At 38.8% G+C, this 18,268-nt stretch overlaps 1 protein-coding gene across 2 annotated transcripts in view; it reads left to right on the forward strand.

The window, feature by feature from the left end:
- The window catches only part of CENPC (centromere protein C), a 28,274-nt gene extending 10,463 nt beyond the window's left edge, over positions 1 to 17,811 (forward strand). Inside the window, exons 12-20 of one of the 2 annotated variants that reach the window (XM_058838673.1) lie at positions 156 to 224; positions 2,000 to 2,104; positions 2,766 to 2,864; positions 5,455 to 5,553; positions 5,829 to 5,983; positions 6,411 to 6,501; positions 7,936 to 8,005; positions 14,369 to 14,444; positions 17,587 to 17,811. In XM_058838673.1, the coding sequence (XP_058694656.1) occupies positions 156 to 224; positions 2,000 to 2,104; positions 2,766 to 2,864; positions 5,455 to 5,553; positions 5,829 to 5,983; positions 6,411 to 6,501; positions 7,936 to 8,005; positions 14,369 to 14,435 (755 nt within the window). In that variant the 3' untranslated portion in view covers positions 14,436 to 14,444; positions 17,587 to 17,811. The remainder of the gene's footprint in view (positions 1 to 155; positions 225 to 1,999; positions 2,105 to 2,765; positions 2,865 to 5,454; positions 5,554 to 5,828; positions 5,984 to 6,410; positions 6,502 to 7,935; positions 8,006 to 14,368; positions 14,445 to 17,586) is intronic. The other variant, XM_058838674.1, reaches the window with a different exon arrangement.
- Positions 17,812 to 18,268: the final 457 nt, after the last annotated feature.

Raw genomic sequence — 18,268 nt, forward strand, 5'->3', positions numbered from 1 at the left:
CACTGGATTTCATATATGTTTATTTAAGTAAAAAGTATTAGTGGAAGCACTATCCTTGGGACTTCTGTTTGTGTTACTTTTGGTTGTTTCTAGTTGGCATATTGAATAAAAGTCATGAATAATAAATGGGGTGGGGTTTTTGAATGTATTTTCAGATAATTCTGAAGATTTGAATTGCAAATTAAAACATCTGTTGTCAGACGAAATAGCAAGGCATAAAATAGGTAAGAGTATTTTAAAATATCATAATGTGCGTAAATGCAAATGCATTTTCAACTTGATGTAAACGTTGCTGAAGGAGACACAGGCAAACACCTAGAAATGGGTTCATCTGTTCATAAGTATTTACAAGTGGGGTTTGTTATTTCATCAGGTATAGCCCTTCTCTTAATTTTTAAGTTATTTTTTAAAACTTCTGGTGTTTCTTTTTTTTATTTCTCTGTTCAACAGTTGTCTTTCTAACTGCCACAATTCCGCTTTCCATGATATTGTGTTAAGGAAACTTGCAGATCTGACCATCCAGGAGCCACTCGGGCATTCATGCGCCCACTACCACAGACTTTTAAGTCCTGAGACTGATACCCCTTTATGTTGGTTGGGTCCAGTGCCCTGAAAGGTGCCCCACTTGACTCCCTACACAGCCAGACAAGGTTTCCTTGCTGGCTGGGCCCTGGGCTTCCCATAGGAGACTTTCAGACCTCTGGTTCCTTTAAGTAATTTTATGTTGTAGTAATGGAATAACAGCTTAAACTAGAGTAAAGGACTATGTGGGCTTTTGTACCCTCACACATTCCATGTCCTCGGCAGTCTGGGGTCCTACTGGTCCTTCCAGCTGAGTCCTTGGCTCCTGCTATATCCCTGAGTGTCTGGTCACCAGCTGTGCCACAGGTCCCTGTTCCTCTTCTTGTTCAAAGGGTCAGCATTGGTTCATGACCTCTTGCCTGAGGCTCCCTCCCAGAGCTCAATCTTCAGCTGGCACTGCAGCTCCACACCTGCACTGAATATAATCCTAAAATAAATAAAATTCTAAAAAAAAAGAGTCAGGATAACTCTTTCTGTTCAGTGAGAACAGTAAGAGTTTGAATTGATTTTATGCAGTAAAACTGAGGGTACAAATAACCTGATTTCTGTGGTGGTCTGAGTCTGGATAGGATGGAACAACAAACATGCAATCAGTTGTAGTCCCATGCTTATCTGCTTTACATTGTGGTTGTTTCTTATTGGCTTCATTATTATTTTATGCACAACACTTTAGTTGTCTACCTTCAGAAACTGTTTCAGCAACTGTTTAATATTTACTATTTTTAACATTTAAATAGTCTCAATTTGCTCTGAGATCTGAAGAGGCTTTTACTCTTTCTTACAAACACTAAAATATCATACTGTAGTCATATACAGCAGCTTACACAACTTGAAAGTTGAGACTGTGTGATTAGTACATCTGACAATAAATATTTGAGAAATCATGGAAATGTGTGGAGTTTCTTGTTGCAAAAGTTCTGCTTTTCTGGACCCTGGAAACAGGACATCTGAATCTGGAAGAGAAGGATGTACTTATGCAGTCTCTGTTACCTTCCCCTTGCCATAACTGAGGTAGTGCCTTTCCATGGTTGCTAATGAAGTCCCCCAGATTCAGGCAGGGTTCTTAGTCTTTGTTGAGATCTTTGTGTTCACAGGTGTAGCATGTTTGCTGTCCTAGAACTTGAGCTCCTAAAGTCTGTGTATGAGTGGTTCACTAAGATATATAGAATGGAATCTTATGCCAAGTCAGGGTGATGATTGTTTAAGAAAAAGGAGGGTAAAATACTGATGTATGCAGAAGAAGGCATTTGGCAATACTTGATTCCTATTTTCTTATCGTGATAGCAATGTGATAAATTTATCAGCTAGAAAGTGCTGACCCTCTTGTGGTACAGAACAAGAGGAAAGAATATTTAATGTTTTCTGTGTCTAATTTTGCTTTCCTACTTGATGTGAATGACTTCATCCTTCAAATCAGTAATGCCTTCCAACACACCTAATGTTCGTCGGACAAAAAGGATACGGCTGAAACCTCTGGAATACTGGAGAGGCGAGCGCATAAACTATACTATGAAGCCGTCAGGTATTAGTTGCAAAATATCTATTTGCTTCCTTCTGATAGAGCAGAAGAGAGAAATCTGTGAGTTGATCTTGTGCTGTGCAAGCTTTGAGATGCTTACTATTGGGTAACTTGTTAAAAAAAGACTATTTGTGGTCTCCAGTTACTTAGTCATCTTTCCATGTAGTTTTCTTCTGTTCTGACACCCCTGTGTCAGCTGAAAATAATATCAGCAGAGCACGTTAAGTACTATTGCCTTCATTTTTGAGGGAAGAACAGAACAATTTCTCTGTACTCATGGGTTTTTTAAGTCAGAGAGTGTGTATGCTACTGGAAAAAGGCAATCTACTGGATCATTCGTTGAAGCATTTCTTTTTGTGGGAGGATTGTTTTCCAGAGCAGATACTATAACATTTTATAGTCTCAGTGTTAAATAACCTAAGTGAGAAAATAGATCTTGTTCTCAGGAATTTTTTATTATAAATATCTCAAGTTGCATTGCACTCCAAAGTACTTAATGTTGAAAAGCTTTTTTGTTTGTTCTGGCTTTCTAAAGGGATCTGAAAAATTCAGCATCAAGGAAGTTCAATTGAAATCAATTGAAATGCTGATTGGTTGTGCAAGTTTGCATTCTTTTAAATTTAGTATGAGTTAGTGAACTTTGTTTAACTTCCTTTTGTTTCAGGAGGGCTTGTGATTAGTGGGCTAGTGCATCCAGAAACAAAACCTCTCAGGAAGAGTAAAAGGAGGAAGGATTGTCCCAAGCAGAAAAGAGATAACACAAGTAGGACACAGTCTTTTTTCCTTCAGATACTTTGAAGTCTCTTTACTCAAATGCTCTACTGCTCTAAGATTTTCTTCCTGTAAACACTCAATTCTCTCTCTGGGTGAAGATAATTTTATAACATAATTTATTAATACAATCTGATGAGGAAGAACCTGCTCCTTCTGGATCTGTAGCAATGCTGTACATTCTTCTTGTAAAATTGTTCACTTCTCAGCGTATGAAAGAAAGAAATGCTTGACATACCCAGAAGTGCTATTGTGCCTTTAAATCAGGGGCTGAAGAAACTAAACTGTACTTACTTTGTGTTCAGATCAGATGCTAGTGTGCACACTTAAGGTATAAAAACTTGTAGGCATTTTGCTGATACCTGTAATGACACATCTAAAAACACAGTGGAGAGTGTTAGTAGGGTTTCAAGCTGTTATAGTTTAAATACAAAACCACAGCATGGCTGGTGAAGAGAGAGCTTTAAGAACAGTGTATAAAATGGTTAAAAGTGGACAATAAATCTATGTTTAAACACAAACTCTCTGGCCAGTAAATGATAAATATGTAAGTAGTTCTCAGAAAAGAGAGTCAAAGTCCAAAAGCCAAATTATTTTTGCTGTGCTCTCTGGAAGATGTTTTAATGCTAAAGAGCCTTTCTTTTTGGGGACTGTCTAGAGCTTTTGTTTGAAACTGAAACATTTCTCTGTGAAGCTACAGAACTAATGAAACAAGTGCTAACAAACATGGAAAATGCCATATGGTTCTAGCACTAAACTAATCAGGACTGACTTAATCATCAGAGAAATAAGGAAGAAAACAATCACTGTTGGTGCCAATTTCTGATTTTACATGTGTTTCATTCCTTACCTCAAAAAGAAAGTGGTAGGAGTAGAGAAGGTTTAGGGAAAGCTCATCTAAAACCTAGAAGGACTTCTGTAGTGAAGACTCTTCAGTCTTGAAGAGAATACTATGGAGTCCTCTAAGGAAAAGGTTTAAAAAAGACCTCTGAAATCGAGTGACATGGAGAAAGGAAATAGAAGTAAATGGTCTTGTTAGGATTTTCTGCTTGTTTTTTTAAACACAAGAACTAGAAGGTGTGGAAGGAAGACAGTGAGAGCTGAGTTATTCAGCAAAATAAGGTGGTCATTATCACTGTGTGCTTCCTGCCCAGAATATTGTGCATAAAAATATTTATATAGTTTTGTGACAAGAACCAGATATATTAACAGGAGACTTAACAGGAGAGTTAATGGCTCTAAATAAAGTGTGTGAGATCCAGGTTACAGGTGGAAAGTATTCCTCTGAAGTGTCAGTATATTTTTATGGCATTTTGGAGAATGGAAGGAATACCTGCTTTGGGCCAGTGATGGGAGACAGGACCCTGGTCTAGATCAATATTTGATCTGAATACAGTTTATATTGTAATATAAATCTTTTGCAGCCCATGAGAACCTGAACTGGTAGTGACTGTTCATAAAGTCTTACAAGAACTATTGGTTGCTTCAAGTGCCTTTGAACTGTCTTCCAGAAGTGATTGATTTCCTCTGTGCCAGACATTTATCCTCAGAGATAGTCTCTCACTCACATCCTTAAGTCTTAGTGATGTGTGTAAGGCCTGTCAGCCAAGTAAAATTTCTAACACAAATTCTTAAATGTTACTGATAGGATAAAAATTCTGTTTTTATAGCTATAGAGATAACACCTGTTAACACCTGTTGCTGCTTCTTTTTACAGAGAGATGGTTATGTTGGAACAAAGCTGTTCAAACACAGTATCTTCCTTCCTCCCTCTGATTGTCTTGCTGTAAGAGTATTTAAGCTGCCATGAGTGCCTACAAAGTGCTATAGCTTCTCTTTAGCATGCTGCTTCTGTCTGTGTTTAAAGAAATTTCCTGTGCACTGTAGAGCTAAAATTGTCTGCTTAAGAGAATTCTGCAAGAGAGCTTTGGGATATTTATTCTGCTGTGAACATTCTAAAGCATCTCTTTTCTGTTTGAAAGGCATAGCATTGTCATAAATTCTTAGGCTATTTCTTTCTCTGGAAAAATCCTTTTTATTATAGCAATAGTTCTCAGATTTACAGCTTACAGTGAGATGTCCTGTAATGTTATTTCTTGAGAAAAGGAAAATTGGACATGTGCTTATCTTTTGAATGTTTTCTCCCTGAAGTCTCCTGATGCCTATCAACAATAGGTTGAACAAAAACACTTGTTCTTCACACTTCATCATGTATTTCGTATTCTCTCAGCATCTGTTGCTAGAAAAACACTTTTCTCAAAACACAGAGTTCAGTTTTGAGTAAATAGCGTTGTTAATAGCATAGGATAAATAGTTGGCATTTCCCTGGGAAATTCCTTTGGATTTAGAGTGTTCATCTATTACACACAGATATTATTTCCATGAAAAAGACATTTTCAAAGAATTGTTATGGATGATTTTCTTTATTTGAAGAAAGAGTCTATTTAGTCACTTATTAAAGGAAATTTAAGTACTTAATGTGTGACATTAGAATTGTGGAAAAGTTGTGGTTAAATGATTAACTTTTTAAAATCTATATTTATTACTTTTCTGGTTTTGTTTTGGTTTCCTTGTATCCTCAGATAGAAGAGAGATACCTGCAAGTTTGGACCACAGCCTAGCTGATGCGTCTAAGCCAGCCATTGTACTGGACCCAGTAACAAATAAGGAAGTGTGTGTAGGTGAGTTGAATGGATGTGACTTCCTGAATTATGTAGACTTATAAGAAAAAAAAAATGTTCATGCCACATTGGGCATAAAAAGATGAGGTTTTGAAATATCATTGCTCTTCTGGAGAAAGTTCTGAGGGAGACACAAGAAGTGTACTGATTTTTCAGCTAAATATTGAGTCTAGCTTTTGGAGGTGTTGCACTGGAACAATATGTATGGCACTGAGCATGTAGCAAGAATAATTATGTGGTAGCATTAATGTTAATCTCCTGGACATTTTTTGTAGATTGTATAAACACTGCAAGCAGTCACACTTACTTCTTCAAAGATGAAGCAGTAGAAATATACAAAAATTTGAATACATCTCTTTTTGCAACTGGTAGATTGATTCTGAAACCATATAAAGAAAAAGGGCACCAGTTTGTCCACATGGATACAATAGTAAGTGTGCTTTTTAAAACTTTTTATAAAATGGATTTTGTAAACAGAAGATCTCTTGGGGCTGTTGGAAGTAACATATGAAGTTGAGAGGTTCCCCCACCCCCTAAAACAAACAAACAATAATGGATTGTTTGCTGAAGGCACTTTACATGCACATTGTCCTGCTTTGCTTTGTATTAAATCTGTATGTCCATGTGCTCCTAATTTCTAGGTCTTGCAGGCAAGATAGAAATACCAGAAAAATTAAACAGGACCCCATCCCCCTTTGGAGTTGTGCATCTTATTTTTCATCAGTATGGGGAAAAGAGATTGGATTGCAGTTCTGCTGGTCAATTTGGGGGTTTATCTTTGTTATGTGTATGCAAGTGTTGTCTTAGATACATTTCTTAAATGTTGCTAACCTTAAAACCCTTTGGCTTTCATTAAGGCTTTCTATATTATCCATGGCAAAGTTATTGTAACATTACATAAGGCATCGTATTACCTGACTGCAGGAGACTGCTTCTATGTTCCAGCAGGTGAGTGCATGTGTCTGAAACCCATTCGTTGGGAGGTGCAGGAGACTAAATTGGCATAGTAAGAACCAAAAACAGACAGAATGGTTGAATAGAGAATGGGACAGTACAGGATGATGAAGAATGGAATGTGACACAACACTGGACATGGGTTGATGATCTAATGGTTGAATGCAGGGGTACACATACCACTTGTTTATGTGTGTTGGCCTCAAAGTTTTGATGACACTACCAAGTTCTAAGAGTAAATTTCTCTTGTTATTCTGGTTCTGTCACTAGCTGTAATGTTAAGGAAACATCACAGCCTAATGTTACTAGTAATTAATATAATTGTTTCCGTCACCATATGCTTGCTGCTTTTTCCCTATGTTAAATTATGAAAATCTGTTTGGATCAGTTCACCATAGCACCAAAGCACCATTATGTGCTTTGTACTTATACATAGAAGGTTCAAACTACCTTGTTGAATAAGTTGTAGATTCATATGATTTTTTTGGGAATTTAAAGACCTGATTTTGTCCTTCTGATATAAAAGTGGCATGAATTCCATATAGGAGGCTGTTCCTCCGTGGATTAAAGCACTGGTCCGGAGATTTCATAGTAGTGTTAAAGCAGGCTGTTAATGAAGCTGTAGAGAGCTTTTGTACAGCTTTCTTGTGGAAAGGCTTATATTTAGAAAACGAGGAGTTAGCCCTTTTTTTCCCTGTTAACTTTTCTGCTGACTGAACAATCATTGCTCAATTAATGCTTGGTGCTTTAAAGCTGCCTTTTGGCATTTCAATCTTAAAAGTCTAGTGGGTCTGCAGAGACAGTTTTGTCATTTGCTTTTTAGGAAAGCAGATTATATAAAATGCTGAAAGTTTTGTATGACCATAAGAATCTACACTTCATTCTTCCCTGCTTCCTGATGGCCAGTCTCAGTATGGCTGGATGGGCAATGCGGTGTTTGTGGCAGGTGATTCCTGTAATGCATTGTGTGGCTGTATGTGAGTGTGAGGATGTTGCTCATTCCCAGTGCTCAGGACCTATGAGATAATTCTATTTTGTGGTCATGTTAGTATGCAAACTAATCTCAAGTGAAGATCTGCAGATAAGTTTCCATGTGCAGTTTTTATTGAAAATTTCTGAAGGAATAAATTAAAGTGAATTCGATCACCTTAAAGTTTTATTGTGTGTTTTGAGAGCTGAGAGTTCATGCCTGTTACATTCTTCTTAGTAAAAATCTTCTAAGTGAAAATCAATGTAGATGACACTAGCTGTATTCCTTGTCATCTCTTTGAAATGCACTAACCTGCCTGTAAGAGTAGCATCCTAGACTAAAAGCTAATATTCCTTCTGTTAAAATTTATAAAATAAAACTATACTTGGCTGAAGACAAGACAGGACTTAAAATTGCCAGTGGCTCCTAAGGAAAACTTTCTCTGTTTTTATTTGTAGGAAATGGATATAACATACGTAATCTTCTGAATGAAGAAAGTGTTCTTCTCTTCACACAACTCAAAGACAGGTGAAGAACTTTCTGCAAAGAAGTTTGCTTAAATACTTGTCAATTTTTTTAATGTTCTGTACAGAAATGTTTGAGTCGGCCCACCCTAACATTATGACTGAATACGGAGCAGCTGAATCAACGTAAGAAGAGTTGAGGAAAAAACCCCAGAAGAACATTGGTAGTTTGCTGTCAAACTGAAATGACATAGTGAAGGGCCTTGCTCTGCATCAGTTACTGTTCTTGTGCCATCCAGTGACAGAAAGATAAAAGTATGAAATGTGTGGGTATATTTGTTGTTCCAAATTGTATCAATATGCTTAATCTCCCTAAAGATGCTTAGCACTTGAAAAAACGTTGGCATCTTCAGCTAACGTCTGATAGATAGTCTTAACGACTGCCTGGTACAACCTGCTTAGAATAATCTCTGTTTAAATGACAAACCTGCTGTTTGCATTCCAGTAATTGTTGTCTAGGAGATGGGCTGCTGCAAGGCTGCTGTGCTGGGGTCCAGCTGCCTTCTCATATGTTAACGACAGGCACCCCTTCCTTGTCTGGCAGCTGGATGATTAGTGCCTCCAATCTGAATAGGAAAATAGGAGCTCTTAAGTAGGAGCTTATCAGTTGTGTCTTTTGTGTGGAAGCTATGGCCTGATTAGCTCTGAACATTGTTGATAGCTTTATTTTGTGTAACAGTGATAGGTCATTGCCAAATGTATTACTTTAATATCTCCTTTTGATTTGCTTGCTGTGTTCCTGGATAATAATGAGGACCTTTGGGAAAGCTGTAATTATACTGTATACTCCAGAAGCCAAGTCTAGACAGCAGATGGTATACATAGCATTTGTCTCCCAAACTCTTCAAGGTTCCTTCTGGCTGAAGATAAGGATAAACTACAGCTATTCTTGTATACTGCTTTCTCTCTCTGGTCATTGCTGTCCTTGAAGAGAAAGAGATAAGGAAAATTGAATTGGAATTGTGAACTTCTCAGGACTTGAGGATTGAACACTAACCTTGTAACCAATCTTGGGCATGATCTTTATGCAAAATCTAGAGTATTCTTTAAAGTAGGAAAGAGGAATTGGCTTTTAGCTGTCAGCTAACTTCCTGTGTCTGTGAAAGGGCTTGGACACCAAGATTACCATGCCTCTGTGAAAGATCCTTTGGACTGGGGAATTTGAGCTAATACTTTGTCATTCTCTTTCAAGCAGTAGTTCCTATGGTTAGTGCATATATAGACTGACAGTGGAAATACTTGGTAGAAGTTGTGTGCTGTCTTTTCATTCATGGCTAAGTCATGCGTAACTCTGAGAGGATGAAACAGGAACATGCCTATTGCCATTTAGTTCTGTCTTGAAACAAACTATTTTCTGTCAGAGTTCAGACTACACAGAAAGTAAATTTTTTTCCAGCCTCAACTTTTTGTAAGCAGTTTAAGAGTTAAAAAAGAAAAAAGTCATTTAGTTATTAGATAAAAATTTGATGTTGGCAGCTTTTCTAAATTTTGGGCTTGCGTTTGTCTCTTCAAGGTCAGTAAGATTCAAATAATGTCCTTCCTGAGCTGGAGCCATACCAGCTACCAGATGGGCACACATGCTGTCTCGCTGCTTGAGGGGATCCCACCCACTAAAACGTTTAGGTTTTAAGTCTTTCAACTCCTCAGGCCTGCAGAGATCTGGAACTTTGCCACTTGGAAAAAGTACAGGGCTAGGATTAAACCAAAGACTGCTTCTAACCTAAGCAGGTCTCCCAGTGGTCAGGCCATGGATGTGATGTCTCTGATCCCAGCAGCAAATTGGTTCCAGTTGAAAATCAGAACAAGAAAAAATTTCAGTTGTGTTAATGGCCAGGGAGTTCTGAACAAAAATACCCTGCAAATTCTTTTTTGTGTTACCTGTCTGCAGATTGGGTAGCAGAAGGATGGATACTTAAGGGATTAGTGTAGGTAACTTACGTGGATGGACTACAGAGCTCCTGGTCCTAAAGGAGAGTGTGGGTGGATGGTGTGGTAGAGCTCAGCAGGCTGCTGCTTGCCAGAGATATGTTTTCATTTGGTGGGATGGGATGACAAGTGATGACATGACAAAGCACTGATGTGTCTTTGCCCACTGCAACTTGGCAGCGAGGTCATGAGTGGGTTTTCTTTTGGGCCAAGAGAAATAAGTCCTTCAGAATGCTTTCTTTAGCAGAATTAATGTGTGCGAACCTTTTCCTGACACAGGCTGGAAAGTGCAGATGTTCAAATGCAGGTTTCAGGTTAGCATGCCTGTTTGTGTTTTCATGATTCTGTGGCTGGGAGTGCCAAGAGAACAGGGCAGATTTGGTAAAGTATGTCACTTTTTAGGCTGGATGGTTTTGTTTGTCTGTGACTGGTTGATTTCTTGAGAGAAATGTCTTGTGTACATTTTGTAGCTGGAATACATCTGAATATGTTTGTGATTTACTTAAGAAGCAGTATCAAGTTTGCCAAGGGATGTTTCCTGGACTATTGCTCTGGTTTAGCAGCAATTCTACTATTTGTCAGTAGATGGGGCTCCAAGTATAGCTCTTAGTCCTTTGCTGGCCTCTGCTCATTAGGGTCTGGCTTTTGAAATGCAGGAAGAACAGTGTGTTACAGGTGGAGATAAATTTAGTTGAATTCTCTTGCAAGATGTCAGTCAGTTGCTATTCACAGTAGGACTTAACTACTGAACGTTGCTAAGTTCATTCAGTTACGTGGATGTTGTACTTGTTGCAGCCACTTGCACAAAATTGTTCTTTAAAACATTAGTGCACAGCAGGACCTGGATTGTTCACTGTTGGTCTGGATTGAATTTCAAATTTTTTTCTTCAACTTGGCCCTTGTTAGAAATTTGCTGCTGTGTCATTAGCCTAAAGATAGTGTGAGGAGGTACAGGAGAATGTTCTGAGTGCCAGGACTCCTATGGCTGCTGAGTTCTGCAGTGTGTCAATCAATAATCAATTGTTAGTCAGAAGCAGCAGCTGATGTTTCACCTCTGCCTGGTCTTCTTTTGGTTCCTGCTTTCTACATTTTTGTATACAGCAGGCCAAATAGGATATTGCAAAGAAATAAGCCTTTTCTGAAATGTGAGATGTTAGTGTTCTTCCTGCATAAGTCTGTTTCTTTTTGCCAGCCTGTTTTCTGCTCTGCTGAGTAATCTCACTTCCACTGGCTACTGTGGTTTAGCCAGGTGTTTGTGGAGCTAGGCTGAAGTTGGTTAGCCAGTGTTACCCATTGTGAAATTGGGATCTTTGTCTTGAAAGACATATGGCCTTTTCTATTGTCTGTGAGATACACTTACTGTTCCAAGAGGATACATACTGCTATCCTAGTCAATATCCCTGTTTCAGTATTTTTATTAAATAATAAAATAATAAATGAATTATTTAATTATTAACTATTATTAATTATTATTAATATTATTAATTATAATAAATATTGATTGCTTTTTATCAACAGTAATTGAGAGAGCTGGAAACAAATGCCCAGTCACATATTTCAGTTCCATGTTTATAATAGGTTCATGTGTTCTATAGCAGGTACTAAGGTAACATCCAGGAGCTTGTTTGAAGAAGCTTAACTGAGAGGTAATGCCACAACAAAAAGTTAGAGTTTTGAAAGCTTTGGCTCCCTTCAAAAAAATTATAGGTTAGTAGGTTTTGCAAATCTATCTTTTTGTAGTTTCATCAGGTTAAAAAGCTGTTCCTGTTTTACTAAACAAAGCTTTTTGAAGCTTAAATTAGCAGAAGAATGATTGCAGAACAGTCAGATGTGTATGCACATCCTTATTTGTACAACTCTGTAAACATAAAATAGGAGACTGTGAGCTGAGTAATTACAGACAAAATAAACAAGACCAATAAAACAAACTGTTGAGGTACTTATACAGCTTCTTCTATTTTTCAAGTGCACAACTAAATTGGTTATCTGCAGATGATTTAAAATTAACGTTTGGGGAATGCAATAAACCAAAATAAATATTTCCTCATTTCATAACAGCTGAAAAGGCATTTCAACATAAATATTTCTTGTATTTCCACTACTATATAGACTCTGCATGATGTCTTTTGTAATACAGGATTTACTTTAAGAGGTGATTGATTGCAGGTGATACATCTAACTGAAGAGCATGGACCATGCCTCTTTAATGGTAGTGACAGCTGTTGTAACTGAATATCTTAGTTTTTCCAAGCTGATACATTTCCTTGGCAGAATCCTGTTACTTCACACATGTTCACAAATATAGTCAGAAGAGATCTCAAAGGCAAACATTTTGGGTGGCATAGATGAGCTTTAGTTAGGATTTGACAACCAAAGCGGGTCCCTAGTTCTAAGATGAAAACATGGTTGATCATCAGTCAGAACAGTAGGCTGCAGATTATTAGGAAATGAATATGTTAAAATGTTTGCCTGCAGAGCTGCTCTGTGTTTTTAAGCCCACTGACAAAGCTCCAGTTCTGATCTGCTTCATTTAAGTTTCTGTGCCCTAGTAAAGGTACAACACGGGAAGGTTGTAAAATCACAGGTAATTTACACTCCTGTAGTCCTGTTTGGAGCACAAGAACAATAGTGATTGCAACAAGGAGCTGGAAGAAACAAAGTGTTTACTTTGTCAGCCTGACTGTTGAGATGCAAGTCTGAAAATGTTCACAGAAAAAATATTAATGTCTAGGATAAGATTTTTTTTCTCTTTGCAGCTTGATAGGTAAGGACTTTGAAATTTGAAAACTGAAGAATTCCAGTACTCTTGACAAATATTTAGGAAGTTTATTAAATGGGGATGATAGCTGTTAACACACATTATTTCATTTAGCTTATTATATATTTTCATTGTGATGGTATTTAAAGATGCCTTCTCCTGTGTTTTCAGTAACAATATCTGAAATGAGAATTGATCAAGATGGCAAATGCATGGTAATGGTGTCTTTATTGGCTGTTGTGTGAGGGTGTCTTCTGGAGTCAACGTGCTGTAAAGAGGGAGGGGGAAGGAGTGATATGAGAGGTGTAAACATAATTAAGAGCTCTATATTAGTGCTCAAAGGTGTTACAGACTGACTGGTCTAGGTTATGCAAAGCATTTTCAATGAAGCTCAATAACTTTGAGAAGATTGACATGGGGAAGGTTTTCTGGTGTTGGTGCCACAAGGACACAGTTGTCTCTGTTGGTAACCAAACTCCTGGTTTGGGATTCTAATAGTGATCTGATCACTTGCATTTAAGAGCATTATGTCATCTTATCTAAAACTACAGGATTCAGCTAATGAGCATGATGTATAATCCACTGAAGAAGAGGCCTGAATTTAATGAATTTTACCCTTTCTTTATGTTAGCAACACTTTTGTGTTGTAGTACAGTGGGGGTAATTACAAGAATTGAAAGTTAATTACAAAAAAGGTTTTTTTTCAAACACTATCTGAACTTGAAATTTTATTGCTGACAAAGAGGGGGCTCCCCTAGGATGCAGTAGCCTATACACTGAAGAAACGGAGTGCTTCTCCTATATTTCAGTTAGTGCCAAGTGAGCTCTGAGGCTAATTAATCAAAACAAATTCACAATTAAGCCCAGGAAGGAAGACTAATTAAGTAGACAGTTAAGAAAAGTGCTGAAGAAGGGAGCAACCTTAAGGGGAAAGTATGAGACTCCCAGTACTGGCCCATGAAGGACAATTAAGTGATAATTGCAAAGGCCTTTTTGCATCCAGCAAATGCTGTCTACCTTTTATTATGGCTGATTTTCTTAGTAGAAGCAGACAGTTGCCTGATGAGCAACTAAACTTTACTATACACTCTTAAGGTAATTCACAGGTAAAGCAGAGAGGTTGCTATAGCTATAAATCAGAACACAGCTCCCAGACTTGAACAGTATTTTAGACAATGAAAAAGCCCTATTGTGTTTTAAAGACTAACTTTTGAAATGTTTGCTTTATTTTCCTCTTCATTTTGTGGCATACTGAGTCCACGTTAGCATCCTGTTTAACCTTTCAAATAAATTATACTGAGTGAACTATCAGAATTTCGAATAGCTTCATTTTGTTCAGTTACTCACCCCACTGAAGTTCACAGAATCATTACCTTGTCATGAAATGGCTTCTGCTGCTTATGTCCTTGTATTGGATTTGTATAGCCAGGTTTTGATAGTGGTGGGGGTGGTTACTGGGATGGCTTCTGTGGGGAGCCAGTAGCAGCTCCCCTGTGTCTGACAGAGCCAATGCCAGACAGGTCCAATGCCAACCTGCCACTGGCCAAGGCTGAGCCCACTAGAGTTGGTAGTAACTATTCTGTGGTAACATTTAAGAATGGAAAAATGTGTGTGCAGAAGTAATTATTGTTGGAAAAGAGAGGAATGAGGATATGTGAGAGAAACAGCTCTGCCCACACCCAGGTCAGTGCAGAAGGAGCAGGAACGAGGTCCTCCAGGCACTGGAGCTGAGATTCCCTGCAGCCTGTGACAGTAATGGGTGAGTGATCTCTCCCTGTCCTCATCTCAACCCAGGAGATGGTTCCTCATATTTTCTCTCACCTGTCTAGCTGAGCGAGGAGAGTGATAGAATGGCTATGGTGGGCACCTGGCATCTAGCCAGGGTCAGCCCACAGTCCTGCACTCATGCTGCATGATATATTTGTGGGTTTTGGTGGGAAAAAAAAGAGGAGGAACCTACAACAGTAGTATCGTTTTTACTGAAAATATTTTAAATTTTCTTCTGAAGAACTTTTTAAGTTAGCAAAGCTATCTCTGATGAGGTGCAAGCCCCAGATTTCCTGCATCCCTTCTTGCTAATTTCTGTTGAACTGTGATGGTAATGAAGTACAAAACCTCTCTTAATTTATTTGACTTGGTATGGGCTAAAAACTTGTGTTTCCTTTATTTTTCCCTCTCATATACAGAACTTGAATTATTGCAGAAATTACAGTGGAGATGTCTCCCTAAGTATTTATTGAAATGTTGATGGTAATTTTTTTTCTTCATGAAATTCCATGTGAACATTCTGCTACTGTCATGCACTGTGTCTTTATATGCGAGTTGGCAGTTGTCTTCTTGAAGTATCTGTCCAAGGTGCACTTTTGTCTCTTTTTTTTCTTCCTTCTCTTGGAACAGGCTGCAGGATGAAGCGTTCACCTGGTGCTATTCCATCTCAGCTGTTCCATCAAGTTTCAATCTGCTCCTTCATTTTTTGTCTTGCTGCCTAAACTAATTTCCTGCCCTATTTGGATGTATTTTCCTTACCAAAGGTTTCTTTTCTGTCTTTTTGCCACTTGCAAGATTGAATGAATCATTTTTTAGCTCAGTTCCAGGTGTTTGAATTATTTCAGAGGTGTTCTTGTGCCTGAAGGTTCCTTTGCTACCTCTCCTGCAAGTTTTGAACAGGGCCTGGCATAGCTCCCAATTTTCACCCTCAGAAGTGATGCAAAGCATTTTTTGGCCTCTGTTCTTTGAAAGACTTTTGTGTAGTTTTAATCCCAAGAAGGTTGGCTTAGGATGTCACTGGCAAGGTGTTTGTTATTGTCATCATCTGCCGCTTTCCTGGCTGCAGAAGCAGAATTGAGACTGCTTCAGGCCCACTTGGTTGCCCTTGAACCCCATCCATCTGTTGAGGCTGGCTCTGTAGTGCTGGGAGAATCCATCCCAGCACCATTCCCTGTGGCCAGACTTACCCTGGAGCACTGTAACATTGTGCTTTTTGCTCCTCTTAGAGCACTAATTCAGCGTGCTGGTGACTTCCTTTGCCTTGGCACAATCTTGATGTGTGTCTGCCATCACTTAGGCACAATGCCATACCCTGATTTTGTATTGGCAAGGCTAGTCCAGGCATTCACCTGCTCTTACATCTTCATTCCTCTTGCCTGTGGGAATGCTGCCTGGCACTAGCTGGTTTTGGCACAGAGGTGTGTGCCCACTGCTGCACGTGTGGGTGTGGATCTCTCATGTGCCCTCTCACACCCTGTTGCTGCTTGACTTTCCTGGTAAATTCCAGGAGAAAGTAATCTTCCTGTTTTTTAGTGTTTCTGTGATGTCTAAGTAGTCTAAAAGAGTAGTGAAGGTTGGCTGAAAGAGTAGGCTAAAAGAGCTGTGAAGGTTGGGTGGCCCCTCGGCATTGGGTTCATACATTTCCCTTGGAGATGGAGCTGAGACCTGGCCAAGCACATGTGACATACCCTTCCATGTGGAACAGTTCTGTCCACAAAGTTCAGATCCCGTCATCTCCGTTTTACCATTCTTCGTGCCATGGGTGGGAGTGTGTATTTGCAAAGCACATCAGAGTGTTGGTTTACACACTCGGCATCCTCATTCTTACTGCTGTGGTTACTGCAGAGAGGTACAGAACAGATTAGGAAACAGAAGCTTGTATGAGGGGAAAGAGCTTATCTAAATCCAGGCCAGCTGGCTCTCGATGGTCATGCTTGAGCAGAAGTGTTGGATCAAATGACTTCCAGAGGGCCCTCTGACCTCAGACATCCTGTGAAGTTGCAACCTGTGCTATGGAAGTTGCTCTTTTATAAGTTTAGTTCACACTTTCGTTGGGAAGGCCCTTGTTTCTGTACCCCTTGTGTGGAGAGCAGTCTTTTCCATGTCACACAGCTGCCCACCAGTATTGCCACCAAGAGTGTGGGGTGTGCCTGAGTGCCAGCCACTGCCGAACAGCCACTGCCATCCCTTTCTTCACAAAAGGACAGCATGTGCACATGAAGTAGAGTCACAAGTGTCAGCTTTGACCTCGCCTTTCTGGTCTTGGCTCTGAGGAGCCTGTCTACAGCAGACACATATCTGGGTTTGATGACAAGCCCACTGCGCAGTTTGGGCGAATTAGCTAACAATTTTTTGCACATACACCCCAAACATTTTACTGTATTTGGATAGTGGTTTACTAGTTTCACTTGCAAGTCTTAACATCAATCTTTATTCTCTGCATAGGCTTTAAACTAGTTGAAAATTTGGCATCTTGTTTAGTCCAGGCTATCAAATGTCTGCTTTTCTCATGTAACTCTACATGTGGAGTAGCAGTCCTCAGCTGTCACTTTGTGTGGAGAATTGCATCAGATATTATTCTCTCAGCAAGCATTTTAGTCCCTGATTATTTTCCCTACTGTCAGCAGCTTTTTGTGACCTTTGGAACTGCGGACCAGAGATTGTGAACCATTTGTGTAAACCTGAGTTAAAGGGAATTAAAATACACACAAGATCTTTATAAAAATAACATGAAACTTACATGCACATTAACTTCTGAGGCCTCTTAGTCCTTCATAAGATATATTTCGTATTTGAAGTAGCTTAAGAAAATACCTGGAGAGCAAGTGTCAGTGCCACAACCAGGTGTGGCTTTGACAGCTCCAGATTTTGCACAGATGAGCACATTTGTCAGAGACCACTATTAGTTAAATTAAATTAGGCTAATGTGCTCTTTTGAGCATAATTGAAATGATACTAATGTTTTTATTGATTTGCCACTGGAGTAGGTGGATGCTCAGATGTCCTTGCTGCTGTGAGTACAATTTGCAGTTGTTCCACTTTGCTGTCTAGTAACTCCCCAATATTATGGCACAGAAAGGCCTATTTTTAACTGTGTTAATTTGAACTAACTGCTGGTTTTTTTTATAATTTAGAGAAACAAGAAATACATTGTTGGATGCCTCTTCCCCATAACTTTACCTGCAAATTGAAGATCATCTAATGCAGACGAATTCTAAAGAATATTGAACATTGTCATCTGACATCCCAGTTTTAGGGGCATGTTGTTTCATTGATCTTAAAGATCTTTCTTCAGTGTAAATGGTACATACATAGTTTGTTATGAGTTTTCTTTTGTATCAATAAATATTAAGTAATGCAAATCAGTTTTGATTTATTTGTTTTTAAATAATTTTAGAATCAATTTTCTAGCACTCCATGTGGTTTTAAAAATGCAAGTAATTGCATGAGTTTGACTTGTAAATATTTATTAATAAATACCTGAGTTATCTTGAGTGGCTTCAAAGATGTCATGAACTGAAATGTTTCACTGTTTCTTTGGAGTTGTTGAAACATTCAAAGGCAGTTTGAAAGTAAAATAGTTTTCGAAGGATAGAGTCATAGAATCATAAGGTTAGAAAAGACCTTTAAGACAATCCAGCTCAACTACTAACCCAGCCCTTCCAAGTCCATCACTAAACCATGTCCCTAAGTGCCACGTCTTTCAAGTACTTCCAGGAAGTGATACCGTTTCCCTGGGCAGCCTGTTTCAGTGCCTGACCACCCTTTCAGTGAAGCAGCTTTTCCTGATATCCAATGTAAACCACACCTGGTGTA

This window comes from Poecile atricapillus, chromosome 4 (genome assembly GCF_030490865.1).
Source record: "Poecile atricapillus isolate bPoeAtr1 chromosome 4, bPoeAtr1.hap1, whole genome shotgun sequence".
NCBI lineage: Eukaryota > Metazoa > Chordata > Aves > Passeriformes > Paridae > Poecile > Poecile atricapillus.